Raw genomic sequence first — 26,987 nt, 5'->3', positions numbered from 1 at the left:
CCGAGCCCTCACCCATATCCTGCACCAACCACAGCGAGCGGAGGGTGCCCTGGGACTCCCGCGGGTGCTGCAAAGACTTTCCACTTTTCCCTTTGTGGCGTGCGGCCATCTGTCCAGACTATAGCCAGCTGTGTGGGGCTGGCTCCTCCTTATACTTGACTCACCTGCCGCCCACCGGGGTAATCGCTCCACCAGTTATGTCCGCGGAGGGCAGCCCACTAGCACCACGCCTCCCGTGGTTTCAGCACCACAACACGGACCTCCTTCCCTTTCTGCCTCCCACAGCGCCACTCAGCTGCCGTGCTCCAAAAGTGTCCCAGTCGGGTATCCACGCCAAGACGCCAGTGGTTATCAGATACAGGAGTTAGTGAAGTAGCCCCAGGTGCCACCCCTCCCGGGTGCAGGCATGCAGCAGGTCTCACAACAATATATGTCTCTTGCATGCAGAAGGCTCCCGTTTGCAGGCATACATGCTAGAACAGTCAATGAGGCACAGGGGTGTCCTTAGCCCGTAAGACTCATGGGGGGGAGCTGGGTTCCCCAGGGCCGCCACTACAGTCTCTTTGCGGGCCTCCACGGCCGAAGGAGTAGCCGAAGCAGCCCCCACCTCCCGCTCCTTCTCTGCTTCCGATGGTCTAGGGGCCCGCCCGACCCCCTGCAAGCCGCCCGCTGCAGCCCCCGCTCACCACCATGGACCGGAGCTCTGGGTAGCCTCGCTCCTCCTCTCAACACCCGGGCCACTGCCTGTCGTCCGCCTGGGCCGCTCCCATCTCTCCTTCTCTGTCCATCGGGGGGGGGGGGGGAGAGAAGCCCGCCCGAAGCCACGAGGCCGCCGGCGGTCGCCTCCCGCGGCAACACCACCTCCTCTGCCTCCTCCTGTAGGGCGAGTAATCGGCCAGAGCCGCAGGTCCGCACCGCTCCTGGCCCTCTGCCCGCGAGCCGCCGCAGGCCGCCGAGCTCGGACGCTCTCCACCAGCAGTCACCTGCAGCCAAGCACCTGCCACTGGGGGCCGTCCGGCACCCCCCCCCTCCTCCGCCCCGGGCCTCGTGCATCAGCCGCAAGACGGGCATACCGTCGTTTCGCTGCACTGGTCCGCCGATCCGGCCAGGGGCCGCCACACAACGGGGCACAGCTTCCCAGTGCACCCTCCTCTCCACGCCCCACAACGCTCCCCAGTAGGCGCCGGGAGCTCCGCCACTCTGCTTGGGATTCTTTCACAGATAGCAGGGTGGTGGACCACTCTGTACGTCTACTCCTCACTGTCCGCCATCTTGGAATCACACCGTTGATTCTTTATTGATGCAGTGTTGTAGTTAACTGCTCATCCCATTGAAAATATGGATATAAAAATTGCTAATCATTTAGGTTGGATTGATAATCAATTTATGTTTATTTAGCAATTTCAGCTAATCACTTTTGCAAAACTAATTTGTGCCTTGGAGGCTATCCTTTCCCAAAAAAAGTGGTAAAGCTCCTGGCCCTGATCGATTGACCTATCCACAAACCAACCGTTGGTGTGGGCCCCAGTCCTTTGGAAGCTCTTGAATGCCTGTATTAGAACAAACATGGTCCCGGAGTCATGGCATCAGCCAAAATTATACTGATAAATAAAAAAGGGGGAAGGGATAGTCTGGCAAACTATTGCCTGATCTCCCTGCTTGACAGGACTGGGCGAACATTTGCGAAAGATATCCTAAACCATGTGCCGTTGTGGGCTGATGATAATGAGATCATTCACCCTCTGCAAGCAGGATTGAAACGTGGTAAATCGACCAATGATCACTATTTCCATTTGCATCTGCTTGTGCAGAAATATACTGTCTTGCTGAAAGCTACATTTTATGTTGTATATGTTGACCTTAAAAAAGGTGTTCGATACAGTGCCAAGGGATCTGCTCTGGCAGGTCCTTAATAAAAGGAAAATGCCCATCAGTTTATAACTATTGTGCGTTCCATATAGTCATCAAACAAGGCAGTGGTGCGATATGGACTAGGAGGTGAGGCTACAGAACCATTTAGTGTCTCCAAGGGAGTGAGGCAGGGCTGTGTCCTTGCCCCACTTTTGTTGAGCATCTATCTGGAAGAGGAGGTATCAGCCCATATGACTGAATGCTTGGACCCGCCAAAAATGGGCAAGGACAAATATCCTGCATTGTTTTTTGCAGACGATGCAGTGTGAGGGGTCAGAAATGTGAGGCGGCCAACTTTGTGAAGGAATCTTGACATATGCCATTTTATAATATCCTAAGGTTGGATGAACACCTCACTATCCCTACCCTGGTGAGGATTTCCCTGCCTAAAATAAACTAAAGGAAACACTAACAAAAGGATATCTGTCCCTCACACTTATGCATACAAAAAATAAACAAGGAAATGCATGTCAATTCCAAACAAACAATTATTGAATTCGTAATGTCGCCACAGACTTTTTGTAACCCGGGCAAATTGCCCTTGCCCCAGCTTTAAACGCGATTCCATTTCACATTTCAATACAAGAAGGAGGCAATCCTGATTTGCAACAATCTTCAACAACAGTAAGCTTCCACTTCAACTGGTCAATAGAAAGTTCCAACTCAGTTTGGTGTAGCTTCAACATATGAACAAAAAGTTCTAACTCAGAAAATAGAAGGCTATTTTCCTTCCTTGAACAAGTTTTCAGTTCATCAATAGCAATAATTATTATCTTGACCAGGTGATTTGCCACAAATACATTTGGCACCACAAGCAACATAAAGTGTCTTTGTCAGAACCCCGTTTAAACAAGTCTTCCACTTACACCTGGTTTACTCCCATGCCAGGCTTACTCCTCAAACGGTTTACCATGCAGGTATACTCCCCTGGCCGAAACAGCGTTTCACAACAAGTGCTTTGGGGTAAATGACACAACCATTTCATAACAGTCAACAATGTGTTGCAGCTTCAAAACTCCCCAACAACTCTTCAGGAAAAACAAGATTTACTCTTCTGAAAATAATGCTCCTCTCCTTCTGGATCTCTTTTCCCAGAAGGGCAGTCTTTTTGCCACCCTGGTTTCCCTACTACATAAGTAACCAATGGCTAATAGGGATAGAGTCTTTTACACCCACTTTCACCACAGGTTGTACAAAGTCTGGGAAACAAATTTCACCGCTCATGAATCTTCCACTAGCCCCTTGTCGTCGTTGACAATGGGCCTCACTACGGGTCTGGCAGCAAGCCTGCCGGGAATACCGGTGGCTTTCCGCTAAACCCGAAAAGAATTACTGCCACCTAACTTCCCAGTAACATTGGGGTATTACAACCCCGGCGGCTGGGAAGTCAGATGCCAGTAATTCTGTAAATCCCCATTCCTATTGAGTCCCAAAGGACTCAATGGGAATGGGGACCACAGAAGCACCGGCACCGTTAATAACGGTGACAGTACTTCCGTGAAATTCTGCGGGCGGGTGTCATGCCGATCTGCCGGCAGGTCCGACACTGGCGGATGGGACAGCAACCGCCCCACAGAAGTGTACTGTGCCGGTCCAGTAGCAACGGATGAGGATTATAATAAGGCCCAATGTCTACTAGATTGTAACTGCCTTGGGTTTACGCTCTTGGCTTGGGCAGTGCTTGCAGGTGTTCACTTTTAACAATGTTGCCCTTTTAGATGGTTGGTGTTTCATGTTGGTAAAATTACAGTCTTTTGGGCTTTCTTATAACGGGATTTTGCTGCTTCTCAATACTTGGGTATTAAAGTTTGCTTTGGGAATCCCTCTTGCTCACAAGTGCTACTTCTGCTGTGTTTTTAAGTTGTGCAGGATTCATAAAATGCTTTTTGAGTCACTTTCATTCACATGCGAGTGTACCTCACTCACTGTATGCCTGACTTGCATATGCGAGCGGGGAAGGAGCGCTCCGGGGTCACACACAAGCTGTGAACTCATTGGGTAAGATGTGCTCTTCCTCTCGCAAGATTTCCCTTCTTGTGGCTTCTCACGACTCAGCAATCCTCTTCTTTCGATACGCCGCTGCCCGCGCCACCTACAAATGGTGCCTTCGTCGCTCCTGAGGTTCTCTGGCACACATCAGCCACCAGAGACCACAAGGCCCTCGGGTGCACACCAGCCACCGGAGTCGGCTGCCAGGAAGGAAACATTTTTCTTCACTTGGCTTCCCGCTGTGTAGCCTCTGCAGATTAGTTTGTCGGAGGGCAAGCTTCCCTCTTGAATGCTTCCTGCTGCGCAACCTCTGCACTTCAGGATTAGAGAAGAATGGACCCACTCAGAACTGGCAGCTGCACTCTGCCACGCAATGGACCCGGGGTCTTATCTCTCCTCCAGCTTTTGCCTGGGCTGCCTGCACAACCCATGCTGCTTCTGCTTCCTGCTGCACTTCTGCTTAGTCTGCTTCTCCCTCCTCCTCTCACTAATGGCCTGCACCGGAGGGAGCCTTTCAAGCTTTTTTGTCTCCCTCAGGTGTGGGTCATTTGCATTAATAACCTCACCACTCCTGCAATACTGCACCTCTTCAGCCATCTTCCTAGTCCCAGTACTTCTAGGATTATGGGACTTGAAGTCCCTTTTAACAAAGTCACATTGTTTAGCTTGAATTTAATTTCCAAACCAACATTGGTTCTTAACAACATTATTTAAAGGAATATCATACGGATTCATCACTAAACCCGATTAAAAAGGGAAAGGCAATTCTTTTAGATTGTTATTATCCATAGACTTCCTTTAAGTGTAACAGAGGTCTTTAGTTTTACAAGCCTCTAGGAATGTGAAAGGGCTTTTATTTCTTCTAAGTCCTAGGGGTTCCTGAGTGTTTTTACCACTGTTTACATGTGTATTTTGTGATATAGCGAGATGCTCTTTACAACAAGCCATTACACACTTTGGCATTACGCAGTCAATCTCCCTAGTGGCACGCGTGGCAAGTAATGGCTCTTGTGGGTCCAATGGACTTTCTACCGCCATTGAACCAGCACATCACATTAGCCACAACGTGATGTGCCGTTCAGCTTAGAACCAGGGTACTGCTACACCTAAAACGCTCATACTCCCCTGAGGTCCCGATGATTTCAGATTTAGGCAAATCTGGCACGGATCTAGCACAGATCAGACTCTGGGAAAGGAATGGGGTTTACACATAGGGGGACTTGTACGACAAAGGCAACCTCAGGGACTTTACATCGCTTCAGGTGGCAGATGGTGTGCCACACGGACAATTCTTATGGTACCAGCGGGCCAGGTGGACTGCACGTACGAAATAGGCCGAATGGCCTGAAGAGCCTGAGGAACACCCTCTTCTGACAGTGCTGTACAACCTGGGGGACGGCTGGAGACAAATATCCGAGATATACAGCCAACTCATGGACAGACCTAACCCCCGCAGCGCAGATCTGAAAACCAGATGGGAACAGGATATAGGACAGGAGATCACAGACAAAGAATGGGAGAGGGCTTTAGCGTTCCTCAGGGAAGTATCCAGAAATGCCAGGTTTCGGCTGATACAACTTAACGTGCTATATCGCACATATACGACTCCACGGAGAATAGCCCAGTTCAACAGGCAGGACCCCCTCACGGATGCACGTGGTGTAAATCGGAAAACGCAGACCTATGGCACATGTTCTGGAGTTACTCCAGGGTAAGCTACCTCTGGGCTAGAGTTGAGCAAACACGCAGGTCAGCCGGCATGACCAGATAAGACTGGTCTCCTAAAGAATGCCTGTTGGGCACATATCCTCGCCTAGCCAAGATAAAACATGCAACGAAATTCATGGACATGGCCTGCATGCTAACAAAAAGAACTATCGCAATGCCCTGGAAGCGGACGAACGGCCCACTACACTTAACGTGGCACCAGGAAATGAAACTATGGGTGGAAGCAGAAACTCAGGCCTGGTACGATCCCCAGACGACGCAAGCATGGCGCTAGATGCATGGAAAAACATAACACGTGATTTATTTCACCCTTCGGACAATAAACCGAATTGAGCAAACAACCCTGCAGAACACCAACGACCCAACCTCAAGATAGCCTACCTAGGTGGGGCGGCATATAGACCCACCCACGCTTCTCTACCTCCCTCCTCTCCCCTGACCCCTCACTCCCACTAGGGCCCTACAGACGCCCACTGCACCTACCTAACTAGAACAAGAGCTACACACTGGAGAACACCGCAGTTTAATTGTATTGTTTGGTTATATGTTGTATTCAAACTTTACTATTGCATATGCAATTCTGATATGATAATATGTCTAACAATAAGAAATGACAAACAAATATAAAAATAAAATAAACGTGATATGCCGGTCTAGTCTTTTCCAAGATGGCCGCCGCTGCGTCCCATATCTTCATTCCGAGTCCAGCAGCCGGTGCGTTGTAACCCATGCTACTTGCCTTACATGTAAGGCACAGTCATTAGGTTTCTTCGCTGCCTTTGCCTTCTGTTTTACCTTTGCTTAGCGCTCTGCGTAGCCACTCCGCCCTCTGGCCTTTCTTACGATCTGCAGGTGAAGCTTCCCTTTCCTCCTTCGCTCTGCATTAGCTGTGCTACACTTTCCTCCGGTTCCCGTTCCAGATCCTTGGCAGCTGTTTTCCTCTTGCTTGGTTCCCTTCTCCCTGGATTCCCTCACCGGTCATTTACTTCTGGTTCACTGATCCCTCCTTGCCACATCAGACTCCCACTGCTTCCCATTTCAATTGCTTCCTGTTTCATACTTACCAGATCTATCGACTTCCTGTGCTTCACGTCTCTCGAGGATTCCCTGCGAGTCTCCCGAAGTCCATGTGGTTGGGGATTACATTGTCAGGCCGTGCAACACTCTCAGGGGTTTTTCCGTCTCAGAAGGCTTTTCCCCTACCTGGCTACCTCGGGGAAGGGGCCACTAGCCTGCCAGCTCAACAGGCAGGCATAGTGGCTTCCCTTGGAGGTAGGCCATATCTCTACCAGAAGAGCGCCATCGGAAAAAAGAAGGGAAGAAGTAAGGAGTCTGCCCCGAAGACTCAGGTGAGGAACGAGTTGTCTTATCTAGTTTGAGTGACGAAACTGATAGCGGCGACAGCTAGAGGAAGACAAATACCGTGTCTCATCCCACAGAGTCCTCCCATTCCCCTGAGCCTTTTCTACTCCCAGGTGATCCTCCAAGGTCAGGATCAGAAAGTGTCTGCCTTTCCCTGGCCACCATGGAGGAGACTTTAGGCAGGTATTAGGGAGAAGTCTGTAGGATTCAGCACACTGTCCTTTTGTTAACCACTCCCCAGGGCTTGAGGGTCACATGATCCGTGTTCTTGAAAAGTGTGAAGATCTAATACGAAATCTATGGTCTTTAAACCTAAATTGGCAAAACAGCAAATTGTAGAGGTCCTGGTAGGGGAAGGAAGGTTGGAGCAGGTCTCCTCGTATGATAACTTCGGGATCAGATTCCGAGAGACTGGTCAATGGACCGCCCAACTTAACAAATCCTCTGTCCCACTATTAAAGTATAGTGGTGCTGTGACGGCTTTCTTCAATAGGCATGGATGAGGTGCTATTGTCCCTGCCCTTGAACTATATAAAAAAACAAGCATGTACCTATTCATTGTTTGGGGCTAGGATATGGGGTTTCTCATGTACAAAAATAATCACCAAGGTCGGAAACAACTTCCTGAAAAGCCCCCTCATGTTACGCAGAGTACCCAGAGTACCTTACTACAGTTAGAGAGAGACATTCCTCCCTCCCCCATTGCCGATGCGGCTATGTTTCTCGCCCACTGCTGTATTGGCTATGCCGCCATAACAATGAAGTCCTTGTAAAATATAGGGAAGCCTTCATCAGGTTGAGAGCCTGGTGGGCGGTGGGTGAGTCCCCCCCCCCACCCCTCGGGTGATGCACGTTAAGGATACCCTTTCTGTGCTTAATGAATCCACACTGTGGAGAAATCCTGATGGTTTTGTCAGAATCGGTATTGGTAAAGAGGGCCATGGTTTTCTATACAAAGACAAAGAGCGAGGGGAGTTGCAAATTGAAATTGGGACCTGGTTATTTGGCTATTAAGGGGGATTTAGGATACGAAGGCTTCCTTGATAACATCATCCCCTTCGCTGTTGCATGAGCCCTATATATGGGCTTTCGGTTGGTTGCTCCGAGGGTTGCCTCATTTACAAAATGATGGGGTCTGGGACACACAGGCATTTACCCTTTATGTCACTTGGTGGAGGAAACCATGGCCTACTTTATCTGTGTGTCCCACCCTGATTGCGTTTTCTTAATATTGATGGTCATACCATTGTCCTTCCAAACATTTTCAAAGATGGCCAGCTGCTTACGGAGGCCCTGGGGGGCATGGGGGTAAGAGAGCAAAACAGCATTGGCTGCAAATTAAAGGAGCGGAATTCGCGTACTTGCAATAGACGGCACATCAGTGGACTCTGCCAAAAGCGAATCAATAACCCCATTAATGAATAGGTAAAACAGACTAGCGGCAATCACACAGCTTTGATTTTGATTTTACCTGTTGTGTGGCCGTCCAAAGCATACCTAAATATGGCCTCATTATGGCTGTAAAAGGATTGGATCGCTATCAAAATACCAAGTGGAATACCCATATTTATCAATACCTGCCACATTCTTGCCCTCGGGAGACTATCCAAGGCAGTTTTAAGGTTGATGAATAGTGCATAAACATTCATGTCCTTCGATTTAACAAACTTCTCCAGGATCAAGTAAAGCCTCATGACTCGATTGATTGTACTAACATTGCACTGGAACCCGGCCTGGAGATGCTTCCAGACCCCTGCATCAAGAAGGAAGTTGGGTCTATAGTTGGAAGGAGATTCCCCTCTACTCCCCCCCCCCCCCATGTCCCTTCTTGAATATGGGGATAAGGACTGCCTGGATCCACGATTGGTATACTACATTGGCCAATAGCAAAGCATTAACATTTTTAACAGATAAAGGTATCCATATGACTATTTCCGGTCTGTATCAATCGATGGGGATCATATCAGGGCCAGGAGCTTTTCCCAATATTTGGGACATGACCCTCCTCAATGTCCTTAGCGGATATCACCAAAGAACAAAGTCCTCCTGCTAGGAACCTGCCAGAGTGGTGCCATCTGCCACAATAAGATTCATTATTGTCCCTGTAAAGATGTTCAAAATGTGCCAACCAGGCAGCTTCAGGGATGCCCTCCATGTTTAAGTGTTGGTCCCGACCTTTACCAGTTATATGTCAAAATATTTGGTGAAAAACTTTTCAAATGTATTTATTTTTATTATTTTTGTGGGGGTTCCCCCTCCATAAACCCCAATCATCTACCTATTTGTTTATACCCAACCGCCGCACCCCCTCACCCAACCCTTTATATGCCCTTTCCCACCCGCCCAAAAAAAAAAAATGAAAATGTTTGGCAAAAAAGCAGCAGAGAAACAACAGTTGTAAAAACTGGTGTCGATGAAAGGATGTTGTACCCATTTACCTTCCCAACACGTTACCAAAAGCCCCTAGAATCACCATTCATATAAGTCTGGAGAAAGCTATCCCATCGCTGATCCGAGTAACATTCCTTTTTTGATTTCAACAGATTGCAGTAAGCGGCAATAGCAATGGCCAAAGCATTTATACCACCATCACATACTCCATTTGCATGTTCAATCAGTACCTTTTTAGCAATACGGCATTCCGCATTGTCAGGGCTGGACTGGGAACCAAAAGAGGCCCCATATTATACATTTTCAGCAAGTCCAATCCTTTTCCTATGAGAAGATGTGGAAATGCCACACAGAGTGTCCCAGAGTGCAGAGGACTACAGGGAACTCGAGTTCTCTATAGGCCAGCCCACCCCCAAGCATCGTACATTTTTTTTTTTTTTTTTTTTTTTTAAAACCACACTGCAATAAGCCTAGCATCACTCCAGGGCTTGCTTAAGCAGTCGGCCAGAATATTGATCAAGGCTTCGTGCGTGGATATCATCAGCCTTACATCCTTCGCCTCGCTTGCACAAAAAGCCTCAAACAAGGTGTATACTAGTAAATATGGCTGGCAATTTTGGCGCCAAATCAGTTGGGCACCATCTGATAGCGCATCTGGCTTCACCCCTGATCACAATCGGGACCACTCGCTGCTCAATGGCAACACCCTTCCTGCTAAACAGTGTCTCCAGGGCTGTGCCCACAACAGGATTGTGGTCGCTTTCAGGTTTTATCAGCACCCTGAAGTACTGTAGATTTCTCCAGCACTGGATCTTTCATTGATTCAGATGCTTGAATATTCCCCGTCGTCAGACCAGGAATCCTCAGTGATTCAAAATAATTATTAAAAATTAAATATATATGTTATTTCTATAGGAAAATGAATGTAGAGTGCCCATTATGGCCAATAAGGTATTCAATTGTGTAGTCCCTCCACAATCACTTTTGTCCATTATAGCCCTACCCAATGAGGTGGCAAAGCTTAAGCTCTGCCCCAGGCAGCCATCTCCAGATTTGTCACTGCAGTCTAAAAGACAGAGGGAATCCTCCAGCTCCCTGAGCTTTTCGTTCTTTTCTAATGTTAACTGTTCAAAAATGTTTCAAAAAATAGTCTATCTTGATCTCCTGATCAAACACTACTGATGGTGTGCTTCTGGGCTCCGAAAACCCGAATATTGGACCTGCTTTCGTCGAGTGAAACTCCACTTCACACCATGGCTGAAGAACCAACTGTCAAAAAGCCTTACCTGTTCAGGGACTGCAACAGGTGCAGGAAGAAACTTGTTTATATGAGGGATCCTCATGAGCAGTGCATCTACTGCCTTTACCCTCATGACATCCATAAATGCAACATTTGCAAGACCTTCACCAACAAAACCTTACAGGACAGGCACAGGAGAATTTTGCTACACCTCGAGTCAAAAGGACAATCTTCCGATTCCCATCCACCCTGCCCACAGAAAGTTCCTCAGATTTGCAAAAGGGGAGTCACATTTTCAATTCCGTGTCCTCCCGTTCGGACTGAGGTCAGTGCCAAGAGTTTTTACCACATGCCTGGCACCAGTGGCAGCAAAACTCGGACTGGAACAGAGGTCTTTCCCTACCTGGATGACTGGTTAATATGGGCTGGCTTATTCAAACTCGCAACCATGGCGGTCACAAAAGCAATGAACCTCCTGAAGGGGCTGGGCTTCTCAATAAACAAAGCCAAATCCTGCCCGATACCCAGCAACACAGTGCTTTTTCTGGGAGCGGAACTCAACACAAACATACCCAGGGTAAGCCCTCAACAGACAGAATATCAGCAATGCTTCAACTGACCTGATGGTTCCACGACAACATAACGGCCACAGTACGCTCTTCCAAATCACTCCTGCCATGATGCCCTCATGTATATTTCTAATACCAAATTGCAGGCTCTGCATGAGGCCGATTCGAGAGACCCTGGACCGCCAATGGAGACAAGCACTCGGGTCATGGGAAGATACCATACAACTTCCAGCCATCTTCCACAAGGCACTCCAATGGATGAGTACACCTCAAAATCTGTCACAGGGAATGCCTTTCCAGGCCCCGACATCAACCCTTCTCCTCAGGACGGATGCATCGCTATCAGGCTAGGGGGCACACCTGGCAGATCTCCAAACAAAGGGCACGTGGTCAGGCCAAGAGTCCCAACTACATATCAATGTTCTGAAACTCAGGGCAATCTGATGGGCGTGAAAAGCCTTCCTACCGGTACTAGGAAGGCAGGTGGTAACCATCCAAACAGACACATCCTCCATGCATTATGTAAACAAGCAAGGAGGCACGAAGTCAGAGATGATGTCCCAAGAAGCACAGAGGCTATGGACCTGGGCGCTACAACACAAAGTTCAGATCAAAGCAGAACATCTGCCGGGAGGGGACAAGCTAAGCAGAGACTACACAACATCCCACGAATGGGAGTTAGACGAAGCAGAAGCTCATCGGATATTTCACGAATGGCGGCATCCAGAAATCAACCTCTTTGCCACCAAGGGCAACAAGAAATGTCGCAGGTTCGCTTCCAGATATCCAGAACATCGGTCAATGGGAGACGCTTTTTCAGGGAACTGGACAGACAAGTTCTTGTAGGCTTTTCCGCCGATTCCTCTGATAGCGCGATTACTTCACAGGTTGAAGGAACAGGCTTGCACAATGATACTAATAGCACCGAATTGGGCTCGTGAAGTTTGGTACCCAACCCTACGACACTTGTCCCAGTGGCCCCCGATTCACCTCAAATCTCACAAGAACCTTTTAACTCAGCAGAATCACAAGGTTCTCCACAACGACTCATCGAGCCCGTCACTCAAGGCGTGGTTCCAGAGCAGCGAAAACTAGCTAATTTGACTCTTCCTCCAGAATGCTGGGACATAATCAAGGCCTCTAGGGCTCCGTCCACACGGACCACATACTTACGTAAATTGACTCGGTTCACCAAATGGTGCGAGACATCACTAGTGAACCCACTCTCTGCATCTGTAGAACAAGTGCTACCATTCCTATTGCACCTAGCTAAAGCAGGGCTCTCCCTGGCTTCCAAGAAGGTTCATTGATCCGCCATATCAGACTACACAACAAACCCAAATGAACCATCCTTGCTCGCCAACCCGGCTATCTAGATATTTCTGAAAGGATCGCTGCATACTTTTCCACCAATGCCAACGTCTGTTCCTTCATGGAGGTTGAACATGGTCCTAACAGCTCTCGTGGAATCACCATATGAACCTATACATAGGTGCGACATGACATTTTTATCCTGGAAAACTGCTTTCCTGGTAGCCATCACATCAGCCAGGAGGATTAGTGAACTACAAGCCCTCTCATCAGAACCTCCATTTACCATGTTACAAAAGGACGGCGTCATCCTTAAAACGCATCCTAAATTCCTACCCATGGTGTTATCAGAAATATCATTCACGGAGTGCATCGTGCTTCCAACCTTCTTTGCAAACCACACATCTAATGCAGATCGATCTTTACATTTGTTAGATGTAGCGAGAGTCCTAAAATTTTACATAGAGAGGACCAACAAGTTTCGCTTCTCCACAAGGCTTTTCATAGCATTCGCTGGTCGCACAAAAGGTCAGCATATATCGGAGCAAAGTCTAGCACGTTGGGTGACCCAATTTATTAGCCACTGCCATCAGTCTAAAGGCGATGCTCTCTCCAGACCCCCTTCAGCTCACTCCACCAGAGGAAGAGCAGCTTCGGTCACGTTTCACGCAGGGGTTCCGATAAAGAACATCTGTAGAGCTGTGACTTGGAGCACTCTGCATGTTCGCCAAGCATTACTGCTTGGCTGAAGATGCCAACAAAGAATCAGCCATTGGTCAGGCGGTCCTCCGCCACCTCTTTGCGTAAGGTAGGAGCAGCCTTCTTTTTCCCACCTTTTCCCTAGTAAATGTGACCTGTTGAGTTGCTGTATGCTAGGCGCACTGGAGAATCTTCAGAATGTATAGTATTGTGGGTATGCTTTACTGCTTGGTATTCTATTCAAGCATCTGAATCTATGAAAGATCCAATGCTGGAGAAGTTTTAGTTACTTACCTGTAACTGTATTACTCCAGCATTAGTATCTTTCATAGATGCACATGGGCCCACCCACCTCCCATGAGAGGCTGCTCCAACGCCCAACAGTCATCATTCATGTAGTCTACTCATGGCTCACAATCTGAATATGGCTGCCAGGGGCGGAGCTTAAGCCCTGCCACCCCATTGGTTAGGGTCATAATGGACCAAAGTGAGGTGAAGGACTACACAACTGAATTCCTCATTGGCCAATGTACATTCATTTTCCATACCAATGCTGGAGAAATACAGTTACAGGTAAGTAACTAAAACTTTTCCAGGATTCAAAGTTCACCAAGATGTAATCCATCAAGCTATTTTTAAAGATCAGTGCCAAAGCTATTTCTGGCACGCCGGTCGTTCGAAATACCTTCCATTAAATGCACTTAGTCCAAAGGCCAGGAAAACACTAGCTGACACCAGTTCATGACTGTCCTTCCGATTAGGGGAGGCCATGGGGGTCTGCCCTCAGCTCTTCAATGCCCCATATTGCATCTTCCCCATCAGTCAAATCCAACATGTCATCAAGCGGTTCAAACTGAGCATTCAGGTCACCAATTCCCATTATTTTTACTGTCCCTTTGTGGTTAGCCCTCCATCCTTTCCTGCATCAGTAATAATAAAGAATTACCAACGTTGTTACCCTTACGATTGTAGATATTAACAGGAGAGTGAACCTATCAAGGCATTGCAAGTGTGCTTCCATATAGTCTAAAGAGTCAGTCGAACTCATACTTATCGAAGTAAATAAATTAACGCTGACCCAGAGAATAAGGCTACCACTGGGGCGACCACCCCTCCCCTTTTTTGCTGGGACAAAGAGTGGCATACCCTTAAATATTGTGAGGCAGCAAGGATCATGTTTCTTGAAGAGCAACTATGTCGTGTGAGCGTACCAGGTCTAACCAGGCCATGTCATCCGCATATATTTTTGGAGACCAGCGATGTGCCAAGACATCAATCGTAATACTCTAAGGGGAGGGTCTGGGAGGGGGAGGGGTGAACGACACACAAATCAATAGCACGTTCGAGGTCGTTGAGGAGGTCCCAGGCAGAATCATTGATGGGGAAGAAGGGGCATGCACCAGAGACACTCCTGTCAGTTACTGCTTCCTGCCACTGAGAAATTACACTCGTCCTCAGCTGTCGAATCCCTAGATGCTATGTCTCCCTTACCAACATTACTCAGCACCCTTGGTATTCCAACTAGTTGCCCTTTCGCTTTTGCAAACACTCCATCAGCAATAATTGGTTTACATAGAACATTGGTCCCAGTATCAATAGTTTGGAGGGACACAACGAGGGGAACTGGCGTCATCAAACACACGGCTGCACATATGCACCTGGCACATGTCACACGCCTGTTTGAACTGGGCAATTTCACCAGCGTGGGATCGGGCAACACAAGGTGGGTGGGGGAAGAGGGGGGTGTTCAGATTGAAACTTATCTCCAGAGTACTTGAGAGCATTGACCGCTGCTCCATGGCCAAGAGCTCCTCTACGATTATAAATCCGCTCTAATACAATCTCTTGTAGGGGTATGAGACTAGTGCGTACACTGGGATATATCGTCCATGATGATTGATAAACAGCCCCTCTTTCACCTCAGCCAATTGCATACCTTATTAATCAAACCTTCCTTAGATTCGTTATACTCGCTGAGAGCTCGAAGCACGTTGGTCAAGAAAAAATAAGAGTTACAGCACACAATACTAATACTGGGGGGGGGGGGGTCTGTTGGGCTGGTGTTGGATAAGTATTTGCTTTCAGACCCTCACCTCAAGGCCATTCTCTTCGATGTTGCCCACTCACAGGAGGGCAGTTAACAAGGACACCATTACCAGGGTAGGCCGACATCAAAGCCGCTCCAGCCCCATACCAGCCTTTTTTTCCTTCCCACCTCCCTCCTATGCGGACGGCGGGTCCCTTTCTACGAGTACACTTAATTCCTGCTTCATGACACCCTATTAAAAGCTTGTCCTTCCAGCTCCTTTTTGACCATATCTAGGGAGACATTAACCTGATCCACACAACTAGCCATATTCACAGCCTCAACACAATTATAAAACACAGTGGGGGGGAAATATTTACCCTACCGGAGGGGGCCGTCCCGCTCTTCACCACACTGAAGTCCCAGACCTCAGAGTCCACCCGAGTTCCAATTGATCTCAGAGTCGCATTGGCTGTAATTGGGTTCACCGGTATCCCACCCATACACCTAAATGCATCCTGTGAGCCCAAAGGGAAACCTGGCCCAGCAGGGTTCTGCTCTATTACACCAATGTCAGTGGTCTTCCCCACCTTACCCTTATTGTTCCCTCCTCTCACCTTCTGGGGGTTTAGGGCTTTGTTTGGGTCCCCTTCCTTAGAATCCCCAGTCAGACAGAGGGGGAGAACCTGTTGGTCAGTGGGGTCATTATTGTTCCTCGGTGCTGCTTCGATCCTGGGACAATGGATTAGCAGCTCCTGCATCTTGACATGGGTTAATGTTTTTTTTACTGTGGAGTGGGGGGGGTTCAATTGGTGAGGGATCAATGCTATCAGAGACAGCACTATGCAGTGCTACACAATTCCTTTGTAATTGTAATGGGTTATTTATAACGCGCTTAATACCAAGAGGTTTCTAAACGCGGACCCGGGGATTGAACCTGTGTTGCTCAGGGTCTTTTTTACTTCCAAGACACGCGCGTTGCCCCCGAGCTATCCTTCTGAGACATTCCTTGCCGGATGTACCAAACTTCTATCTCTGTTAGAATTAGCACAATCCATGCTAGGGTCTTTCATGGCTAAATCATCAGGCCCCATCTCGTATAGAAGTTGGGTAATGTCTTTTATCATTACATTTCCTGATCAATTGGGTAAATAGCTTGGCCATTTTTTTCCCCTGCTGGCTCATAATTGGGGATTTGATTGTCTTACGTTTCCACATTGACAGATAGTAATCATAGCCTCATAGCCAAGACTTCCTGGGACTTCCGGAGTTCCAGCTACAAATAGCCAAGTTATCAGTAAGTATATACGTTTTTCCAACATATCCCAGAAACGTCAGCAACTAAGCCACTCTAATACACACATGTATATAAAAGGCACATCCAATAAAAAGAAAAAAATGCGAAGATTAAAAGAAGTCAAGTAAATACCTAAACATTACTAAAACCAACTCAAATATTCTACCGAAAAGTTCAAGGTTTGCTAATGCGAATAGATACAAGGTCACACAAATTCTCAGCAATCAGAGTCAATCTTAAAACAGCACAACGAGAGGAGTAAAACAGGACAGCCCTTTGGCAGAGACACTGGTTTATTCTGTATATGTCTGCTATGGAACAGTCTCAGCTAGGTGTTAGGGCTTTTGCTCCTAACATCTGACCAAGTAATTTCATGGATGTTATACGTGGACGACTTGGTCTTGATCAATCAAACCCCCATAGGCCTACAGAGGATATTCGATCAGCTGGAGGTTTACATGAAGACAAATGATCCGAGGGTAATCCTAATAAATCTAAAATAATTACCTTTTCGAATGTACGAGTGAAAAGTAAATCCAAATTTGGTTGGACCTTGGGTAATAGAGTCCTAGAAAATGTGGATTCTATTTTATACCTGGGTGTTTTAGTCAATTGTACCTTAACTGAAAGATCCAGGATATATGTAATCAGATCAAAATGTACCAGTTTGACCTCCCAAGCTATGATGATCCACAAAGAATTTGGGAAGTTCACTCTGATCCGAATTATTTCCTTTTATAACCAAAAAGCAGCCCCTATTAAGATCTATGGAGCTGAAACAGCCCTGATCATCCCTGAAGGTTTTTGGGATGTGATGGAGGGATTCTTTTGGAAAAAGTTCTCACGCTTACCAAGATCCCTCCCGATTTCCCCATTAAGATACAAATTGGGACTGCAGTCTCTCAAATCTAAGGTCAAGTGGAGAACATTAAACCTCTAGCATAGCTGCATTGAGAAGGAGACTCTTCTCCCTTTCAAAATACTAAAAAACCAGGGAAATCAAAATAAGGATGGCTTAGTAGGCCCCCTGGCAAAGGATTTGCTATGGGTGGCTAAAGAATTTTGCCCTCTGAGGAGATCGTAATAATGACCCCTCGTAAAGTAAAGCCTTAAAGAGGCAAGACTAGATTGGCACACAAGACAAGAGGTCATCCTACTAACCACCATTGAGCATGACTCATGAATTTAGATCTATGAACCAACTACTGAGATACCTTGCTAAATTTCCTATCCCTAAATATGGACTTCCATGCCCACCATGGAAGTCCAGTGTGAGGGGATTGAATGATAAAGAGGCTCCATCATGGAGGTTCTGTAAGGCGGGTGGAAATATTGAATAATTAAACAGCCGATAATAGATTATAATAGCCTTGTAACAATGAGACAGAAACATCAGTGAAGTCGATAACCAATTATCGTGGTGGAAATGTTTTCTAATTGGGGAAAACTATTCCACGATACTTGCTGTGATGAAATTTATAGAGGAAGTGTTAGGACTTTAAATGACTTTAAAAGCAAAGAAGATCACAAGGCAATCACAAATTGAAGATGTAATGGATTGTATGTTAAATAATCAGTAAGTTGAATGTGTTCCGCACTAAAATTGTGATTTGCTTATTTGGATTGATGAAATCTTCCCATGTTGATGGATAATAAATAATTTTATGAAAGGTTTGTAATAAACCAGCCATAATAAAAAAAAGAATTATGGTGGGGAGGGGTAATGGGGGTAGAGACTGCGTTTTAGCATCACTCTTGTAAGGTTTCTCTGCGCTTGAAATGAAAAAATGTTCTTGGAAAAACAAGCTTGAAATGCAGACCATAACTAGCATTTAGAGAAATAGGAAAGCTGTGAAAACACTACTAGGTAATCTTTCTTTACCTTACAAGCCAACTCATTGGACCACATATCCCCTCTATATACAGAGCATACCAAAAATGTGCTGTTCATAAGGTGGTAAAATAGACCCGAAGAATCAGTGCCCAGGTAGGATTTCTTCCATGACAAATGTGCAGAATTTAGCGTAATCATATGGAAATTATATACTAAAAACTCCTTACCTGCACATCAAAGCCATCCCAACCTTTGTTCTGGCAACTCACCACCGGTGGAATATATGCAGCACAGCCAGCCGTACCTCCAGTGCATGCAAGCTGTGGGACTGGAGAAGTGCGCCGGGAATTGGTATATCGATCGCTATACAGGGTTATAGACTGAATATCTCGCAACAAGACTTTATCTGCAACCAAAGAGGAAGACCAGTTAGCTTGATTATATCATCCTGTTCAGTGCCCTTTTTTTACAAGCTGCAAACTTGTTGAACCCGCCAGTGCCATATTGATCTAAACAAAATGGACTTTAGCAGTACAAATGTATTTTACCCTTGGAAAGGAAGTAATGATAACATATGATTTGCTATTTAAATTGCAAGTGTTTCTAGGCGCCACAAGATAGGAGGGGAACAGAGGAATGACAAGACAAACAATCTTACTAAGCCTTGTGACATTCAGATTGTGCAAGTGCAAATGAGAAGTGCAGGGGAGAGGGTACAGGGGAAGTACAGGGAAGGGGTAAAGAGGAAGTGCAATCAGGGCAGCAGGGCTCCGGTTAAGTGCAAGGACAGCAAAGGACTACACGGGTGCAGTCCCAATCCTGGAGAGCTGGGTAGGCCAGGAGGCAGTGCAGGGAGGACTGGATTGAGGGGTTGGGAGGGGCGGTGGGGACATGGTATCCTGTGTGACTCTGAGGGCAACCAATCAACCAGTCAGGGTGAGCCGACAGATTAGCCAGGGAGAGAGAGATGAAAGAGGAGAAAAGGAAGGTCTTTTTGGCTCCCCAGGCCAACTGATGCGGAACAAATGCACCCATTTGAATTCAACCCTGTGCGTTTGTAACAATCTATAAATAAACATTAGGACACATCTAAAAGTTAAAATCACATGGAATCATAAATACAAAATTACAAGTATGCATCTTATTTCATAGCTATATTCGTGGAACGCTATGTACTAGGTCCCCAATGCTAGCTCTTGGTCACTGCTTAATGCTGAATACACAGGAGCTGCATTTTGTTCTTGTTTATCCAAACTTAATTTCGATCCCTGAGGGAACATACATTAAAATAAATAAAGGCAAACAGATAGCAGTACAGAAAAACCAGAAGTCAAAAGGGTGATAGGCTCAGGCCCGTGGAACAAGCAGAACCTTTCCTAAGGATTACCTTGTTGAGCAAGAGGACTAGGTCTGCCAGACAGTTATATTGTGAGACTTCCACATAAGAAACTGTGTTCAATTGTTCTTTTGATTGAGGAAACAACAGTACAGATGTCCATTCACAAAGAGGACATTACAGTGCAACAGATCAAGGAAGGCAAAGGATTAAAATCTTGAGTTTCAATGGAGAGCTGCAAAGCAGTGTTGAAATCGTGAGAGGGTAGAGTAGCAAGGGATGTGGACTGAGATTTAACAGATTTGGTGGCAGCGTAAGATCATGACTTGAAGACCAAGTAGAGGAATTTCAAGAAGATTATTGCCTAGCTATATGATTTGAACATTCTGATCGAACAATGTGCTGAGTGCTTAATGAGGGGTTGCAAGCGTTATAAATCCCCGGCCTAATTTGACAGCACTGGTGGAGGGCAATTATAACAACGGAGCGTGTCCAGGAGAAGTATACTGATTAAGAGCTTTTGCATGTTGTAGAGCTGTAATGTTGCATGTAGTTGTCGAAACATACCCTAGGAATCGAAATGGAGGGGCTCTGAGCGCTGTTTAACTCCTAACAGAGATGAGAGTGCTCCTGGTAATCTCTTTTAAAGTGCCTGGTAGGCAGTGCTTTCAGCACATGCTGAATTACCGGCATAAGAACATCCATTAATCATCCCCGTTAACCTTAATTGTGAGTTAGATATTGATCGTTTCTAACTAAAACGGAGCAAGTGTGCCTCCAGAACCCTTCCTTAGAAGCATCACACACCAGAAAACGGTATGTATTGTAAAAACAGCTCTTGTACAAGTGACACTTGCCTTTCTAGCATTTTAAATGTATGCAGTTTACAAAGTTCTTTCCTTCAGCTCTGCTTTTGAAAGCCGATTCAGTTTCGCTCCTTTTCTTACAGTAAAGCACTGACAGTACAGATATTTCTTTTAGAGCCTTTCTATAAGAACAAATAACTTTTCTTGCAAATTTTAAGGCTCTAAAATTAGCTCATGAACAACTGTTACACAAGGCAGTTCGTAAATGCTGCAAGAAGCCCTATTGTGTTTCTTTGTTAAAGTTTATAGTTGACTTGAGCTTGAAATTGATGAGACAAAAAAAAGGTTTTCTTGTATATCTCTACTTGCACATCGACTCTTAATGCAACATAACTTAATGACAATGCATGTTACATACAAGTTACAAACTATGCCTGTGATAACAGCCTAACAGTTGCCTTTGACCGTTCACTGCATTATTTGATTGGTTTGTACTGAAGTCGACCACCCTTTGTCCCTGTGCTGAGATGAGTGTTCTAGTCTGAAAACCTTTTCAGATACTGTAAAGCACATTTAGCCAAAAAATGTCCTTTTCCTTGTCCGCCCAGCGTTTTAAATGTTAGGGCAACACCATATATATTTTATTGGATTCTTTAATAGTTAATAACGCAAACAAAAAAAATGCCAGATATGGTCAGTAACTAGAACAAGTGATTATTCATAAAACGAGAAAGAAAAAAATACAAAGATAACCAAAACCATCAGGTGAAGTCCCGAAAACCCAAACTTCCCCGCCCCCCAAAACGCTTTTAATCCTGGGGGAGGTGGCAGATTCAAGGCAAAGGGCCCAGTGTCAAAAGGAGGGCCCCAGGTGGGTGTGTCATGGAGATGGAGCCTAGAGTGGGCAGAGTTGCACAATGATGAACTTTAGGGACAAATGCTACTTTATTTTTTTTTTAAATTGTGTTTTTTTTAAAAATTTTTACAGGTTTTATGTGTTGGGGGGGGTCTGACTAGCTAGAAAGAACTGGGCCGCCTTGCTAGGTTTTGCTGTCAATGGTGGTAATATTGAAAGATCAAGCCTGAAGCTAAAGTTGGAAATTATAGGGTTCAAGGCAATAGGAAGGGACATTATAGGACATGGTATCACAGGATAATTCCTACAGCATGCAGAACTATTTTTGTGCAGGTCATCTGTGTTCTTACCCACACACGCTGTCATTTAACATCGCCAACTTAAAGGAGTTCACCTTTTAATCTCAAAACATACCAGGGGTTACCTTTTTTGTGGGTGCCGCTTGTGGAACGTGCGAGGTGCCAGGAATGAGATGTGGACACAGAGCTCACAGTGGGTGTTAGAGACTTTCACAATAAAGGAGTTGGAAAATACCTCACTATCCTTAATCTAGGAGGCATTTCCCTACTTCAACCAAAACTAAGGGTCTTCCAATAATTAATGTTCACCATTCCAAACGGGATCACTCCCTTTCCCAGGATTTACTTCATCAAAACAGTTCAAAGAAATAACCAAGTTCTGTATAGCTCAAGAACGTATCTCCCTCCTCTTGTGTTGCAACTCACTCCTGGAAAATGACTCCCTTCCCCAGAGGGGAGAGGAAGTGGGAGAGCAAGTGGTCTTCGGAGTCCGCAGAGTCGGAGGAACACAGGAGTTGGAGGAGTCAGAGTGGATCTTTCGAGAAGTCAAGGAAACCAGCGAGAGGCAGCCGGACGGGTAAGCCTGTGTTCTGGAACTTATTTTGAACTCAAACTTTGAACAGTTCCAGTGCGAGTGCTTAGACTGTTGGGGCACGCACCTTGGACTCCTGAATAATTTAAACACTCCAACATCAAAAACAAGTTTAAAAAAATAAAAAGTGAACTTTTTGATGAGTAAGCAGCCCTGCAGTTAATAGAACAAGAGTGCTTGAACCCTGTGCATTGTACACAAGGCCTTCTGGGGTCTGGGGCCGAAATACCTTCAACTCTCTCTTCCTAAATACCTTCCTTCTCGAGCTCTTCACTCATCTGCCTCCTACTCCCTCAGGGTCAGTCGCTTCTCCAAGCAACGAGTTGGTGGCAGATCACTCTCTTCGGCAGGGGCCTCTCTCTGGAACAGCCTTCCTGCCTCCCTGAAACTCGAGGAGAACCACCTCCGGTTCCGGAAACACCTCAAAACCTTCCTCTTTGCTTCTGCTTTCTCTCCTCCCCTCCCTTGCTGAACTCCTGCACTGCACTGGTTACCTGGCCACCCTTCTGATCTCTGGCCCAGGCCATGTCAACTGCCCACCTGCACTGCCTCCCTGGCAACCTCTGCACTTGGGGACTGTTTTCTGTATCCCTTCAGTCCCCTTTCCAGCACTTTGTCCGCACATCCTTGCACTTGCCTGTTTTTTTATGTATTTTATTTATCTTATTTATTCCACTTCCCATGTACTGCACTTTCACCCCTCCCTTTCCCCCCTTACACTCTTCCTTTCCCCCTTCCCATGCACTTGCGCGATCTGAATGACACCTAGCCTAGCAAGATCGTTGTCTGTCCTCCCTTTGTCCCCCCCCCCTTGCCTCATCGCGCCTTGAAACACTTGGTGTATAGGCGCGTTATAAATGCCATATCATATAAAAAAAACCGTCAGGAAGCATTAGGAAGGAACCAGCATACCGACACTAAAACAGATTAATACGCTCATCCAGTGAAACTGTCAAAGGAGCAAGAGGGAGACTGCTGGGGTTAATCCCTGTTGATCCCGTATCTATAAACTGTTAACTGCCAATGCCAATGAACTAACTGGATTTGTCGCAATGAACCTTTAAGAAACAAGGGGTGTTTTGCCACAGTTGGACAGGAAACCAATAGTCAGCGGGAGGTTGGCAGTCAAGGTGCTTCCTTCCATCTTAGATTCCCTTGTTCTCGTCTTCTTCACGCTCTAGTGGAGAACTGAGGAAGCAAAGAACAGTGGCTAAATCTACAAGCATCTGCGGAGTGAAAATCAGTTAAACAGTCTCGACTGAAAGGGCTGTTTGGAGATTTATTTCTCCCATCTACCGTTTCTAATATCTTTGAACACAAAGGAAAAATGAAACTTCGCAGCACTTTGCACCAAGATGACATTATGTCCCCAGAAGGGGAGGAGCAAACCCATCCGCACCCTACAGTAAATGAACGGTCTACCATAGTGTATCTTAATGAGGCAAGAAATAGCCCCACTCCGGTGCACAATCAATCCGTCCATTCACCGGGAGCAACGACTCACAGCGTTACGACTTTTCGGGTCTTTCACCCAGGGTATCACCTTTAGCCGTCTCCGAGGGGCTCGAGGCCGCTTACTCGAAGACGCTAAGCATCTTTTTATGGAATTCCCCCCACTTGGCTGGAGAGCTATGTTTTGTGGGGCAGGTGACCATTTCAGGGGAAACAGAAGAAGACTAAGCGGGAGATCTTCGACGCCTCTTTTTCGAATGTTTGGATCTCGAAGAGTGATGGGAACTTCTTAGAGATCTCGAACGAGAATGTTTACCGTGACAGCGAGGAGATGAATGTCTCGACTCTGCCGAGGAAACTTTTGAAGGAGTAGAAGTTTTAAGAGTCTTACCTCTTTCGAACTTCCCCTTACGCACCTTCAAGGCTTTCGCCGTCATGGACATGCAGTCCTCGCATTCTGAATAATGGTGCTCCGATCCCAGGCACCACAAACAGATCCTGTGAGGATCCGTCAACAATGTTTTCTTTCCACAATCTCGACACTTTTTGAAGCCGGACCGTGGTGTCGACGGTTCAGATGAGGAAGCCATCGAAACGAGTAAGATATACTCAAGGAATAAGTAATATACTTTGACTAACGAACTGAGCAACACCATTCCGAGGCCCACGAAGCACAGAAAAACGGAACTGAGCAATGGACGCTGCGCGAGCCTATTTATACGCATGATGACATTGGCGCCGATACAGAGGCTGTTGAGGGACACCGACTCGAGGGACGTCGACGCGCAGCGCCCTTTACTGAAAAAAATTTCCGAGGCCAGCAAGCTGGATGTGATCTATCAAGATAAGGAATACGTCGGAGGAACATCCCATCAAAAGAACGTTACCACTTGTTCCTCTGGCTGAACGCAACCTCCCCAAATTTAATGGTATGGAAAGGGAGGCTTTGGAGGCAGGGAGGTAACCCACGGAGGAGGTGCTGGAAGCCATCACGAGGTTAAAGGTAGGGAAGGCCTCAGGAGGGGATGGCTTCACGGCTGATTCCTATAAGCAATATCCATCCCTACTGGCGAAACCCTTGTCCAAGCTGTTTAATCTGATTGGTGGGCAGGAGACGATACCACCGTCTTTCCTCCATGCTTTGATAGCGGTCATACCAAAACCAGGGAAGGACCTGAATGACTGTGCCTCATACCGGCCTATTTGCCCCCTTAATGTGAATGCCAAGATTTTCACCAGGATCATGGCGACGCGTCGGGAAACGTACCTCCCCCGATTGATTCACCCAGATCAGGTGGGCTTTGTGTTGATTAGGCAAGGAGCGGACAGCATGCATAAAAACTCTCCATGTCATGGGCTCACAGGCGGTACGACAGAAAGGGGCGCTTCTATTATCCCTTGATGCCGAGAAGGCGTTTAACCGGGTGAGCTGGACTTTTTTGAGGGAGGTCTTTGTGTCATTGGGAATGAGTCCAAGATAGATGGGGTGGATATCTGCCCTATATTCAGAATCCACGGCCATGGTTGTGGTGTGCTAGGCCCTGAAGACCCTCCGCATATGGAAACTAAGACACGGTCACCATATACTAGTGATACGACAGATACGAGGTTCGATTTTCCAAGTACTGTGGTTTATTGCAAAAATATGCTCATTCGGCCGACTGGGTCTAACGTTTCTCAACGTGCGTCACCCAGATCTCGTGAGACGCGAGTGAACATCATTCAAACAGTTACATATATAGCAAAAACAAGCCTTCAAGGCACATCACAACCGCCCATAATGTATCTTCTTCTACTAGGGTTCGGTGATTGACAATTATGATAAATATGACACATTATGACAAGTTCCTTACTCAATCTATTATACTTAGCAACAGTTGTAGACATAGTTCTTTGTTCTACAGAACATAAAGCACTTGTTCAGCAAGGATATCGTGTTCGCCAGAGAGACACATTCCAAAGCACGTTATCTACTAGTTTCTATTCGTGAACTAGGGGTCAGCCTGTTCTAAGGAAGATCTACGAAGGAGGACCACTAGAAAAGTATAATTTATGCTTTAACTGTATGTATGTATTTTAGTTTTGTATAGCGCCGGTAGCCCGAAGGCATCAGGGCGCTTTGGACAAACAGAACACATAACATGACCTCACCCTAGCCTGAGCACGTGTTAAAGATACTCCTGATGAATACTTTCTAACTGAAGAAAGGAGGTCTAGGGACCTTCTTAATGAAAAATGAGTCTTAAGACGCTTCCTAAAGGCCAGATGATTTTCCTCAATTCTCAGGACCTCTGGCAGCTTGTTCCATATTTGAGGAGCCAAAACCACGAAAGCTCTGCCCAAGCCTGATTTACGTCTGTATTTGGGAATGACCAGCAGGCCTATACACGCCGATCTCAGATTCCTCTGTGGCACATATGGAACTATACAGTTCTTTAAATACCCTGGGGCCTTACCATATAGGCACTTGTGTACGAGCGTGAGAGATTCAAATTTTATCCGCTCTTCCACTTTTAACCAATGAAGCGATCTTCTTTGGTTTGTTACATGGTCCCATCTTTTCATATTTTTGACCAGTCTGACCGCTTCATTTTGAATTACTTGGCATTTAGCCAGATCTTTCGCGGTGGCCCCTATCATCAAAGCATTCCCATATTCCAGCCTGGACAGAATGATGGCTCTGGCTATTGTGGCCAGGTTCTTTTCATTCAGGAATGGTTTTACTGCTCTTATTAGCCTAAGTTAGTAGGCTGTATTTTTTAGGAGGTAGTTGGTCTGTGCCTCAGAATTGACCTCTGCGTTGACCATCATTCCCAGAGTTTTGACCTGTGCCGAAACCTTAATGATAGCATCCTTAATCTGGAAAGACTTATATTCCCCTCCCAATTTGGATAGCTGCCGGTTTGATCCGAATGTCATCAATTCGGTTTTTGCGTCATTCAGACACATCCAATTGGCTTGCATCCACCCATCAATCAAGCCATATATTTGGTTTCCACTCAGCTCGAAAATTAGCTGTGTGTCGTCAGCATAATTTGTAAAGAACACCCCCGCCTTGACCAGGATGCTGCACAGCGCCCGCATATGTATGTTGAAAAGCATTTGAGATAGACTTGCACTCTGAGGGACACCAAAGAGTTTTGGGCATGGGTCCGAGAACATATTGCCCCAATGAATTTGTGCCTGGCAGTCTGAAAGGAAAGATATCAGCCACTTTATTGCTTCTTCTGAGCAACCCACATTCTCTTTGAGGGCTTTGATGAGGAGCTGATGATCTACAAGATCAAAT

The 26,987-nt window shown here is 46.3% G+C and overlaps 1 protein-coding gene across 3 annotated transcripts in view; it reads right to left on the bottom strand.

Annotated features, from left to right (window-relative positions):
- Positions 1–26,987, bottom strand: part of SARAF (store-operated calcium entry associated regulatory factor) — a 258,605-nt gene that overhangs the window by 194,934 nt on the left and 36,684 nt on the right. For all 3 annotated transcript variants that reach the window (XM_069626165.1, XM_069626166.1, XM_069626167.1), the window contains exon 2: positions 18,585–18,763. In XM_069626165.1, the coding sequence (XP_069482266.1) occupies positions 18,585–18,763 (179 nt within the window). The remainder of the gene's footprint in view (positions 1–18,584; positions 18,764–26,987) is intronic.

Source organism: Ambystoma mexicanum, chromosome 6p (genome assembly GCF_040938575.1).
Source record: "Ambystoma mexicanum isolate Mex_15411 chromosome 6p, UKY_AmexF1_1, whole genome shotgun sequence".
NCBI classification, from domain to species: Eukaryota; Metazoa; Chordata; class Amphibia; order Caudata; family Ambystomatidae; genus Ambystoma; species Ambystoma mexicanum.
This window is presented reverse-complemented; position numbering and strand designations above follow the sequence as displayed.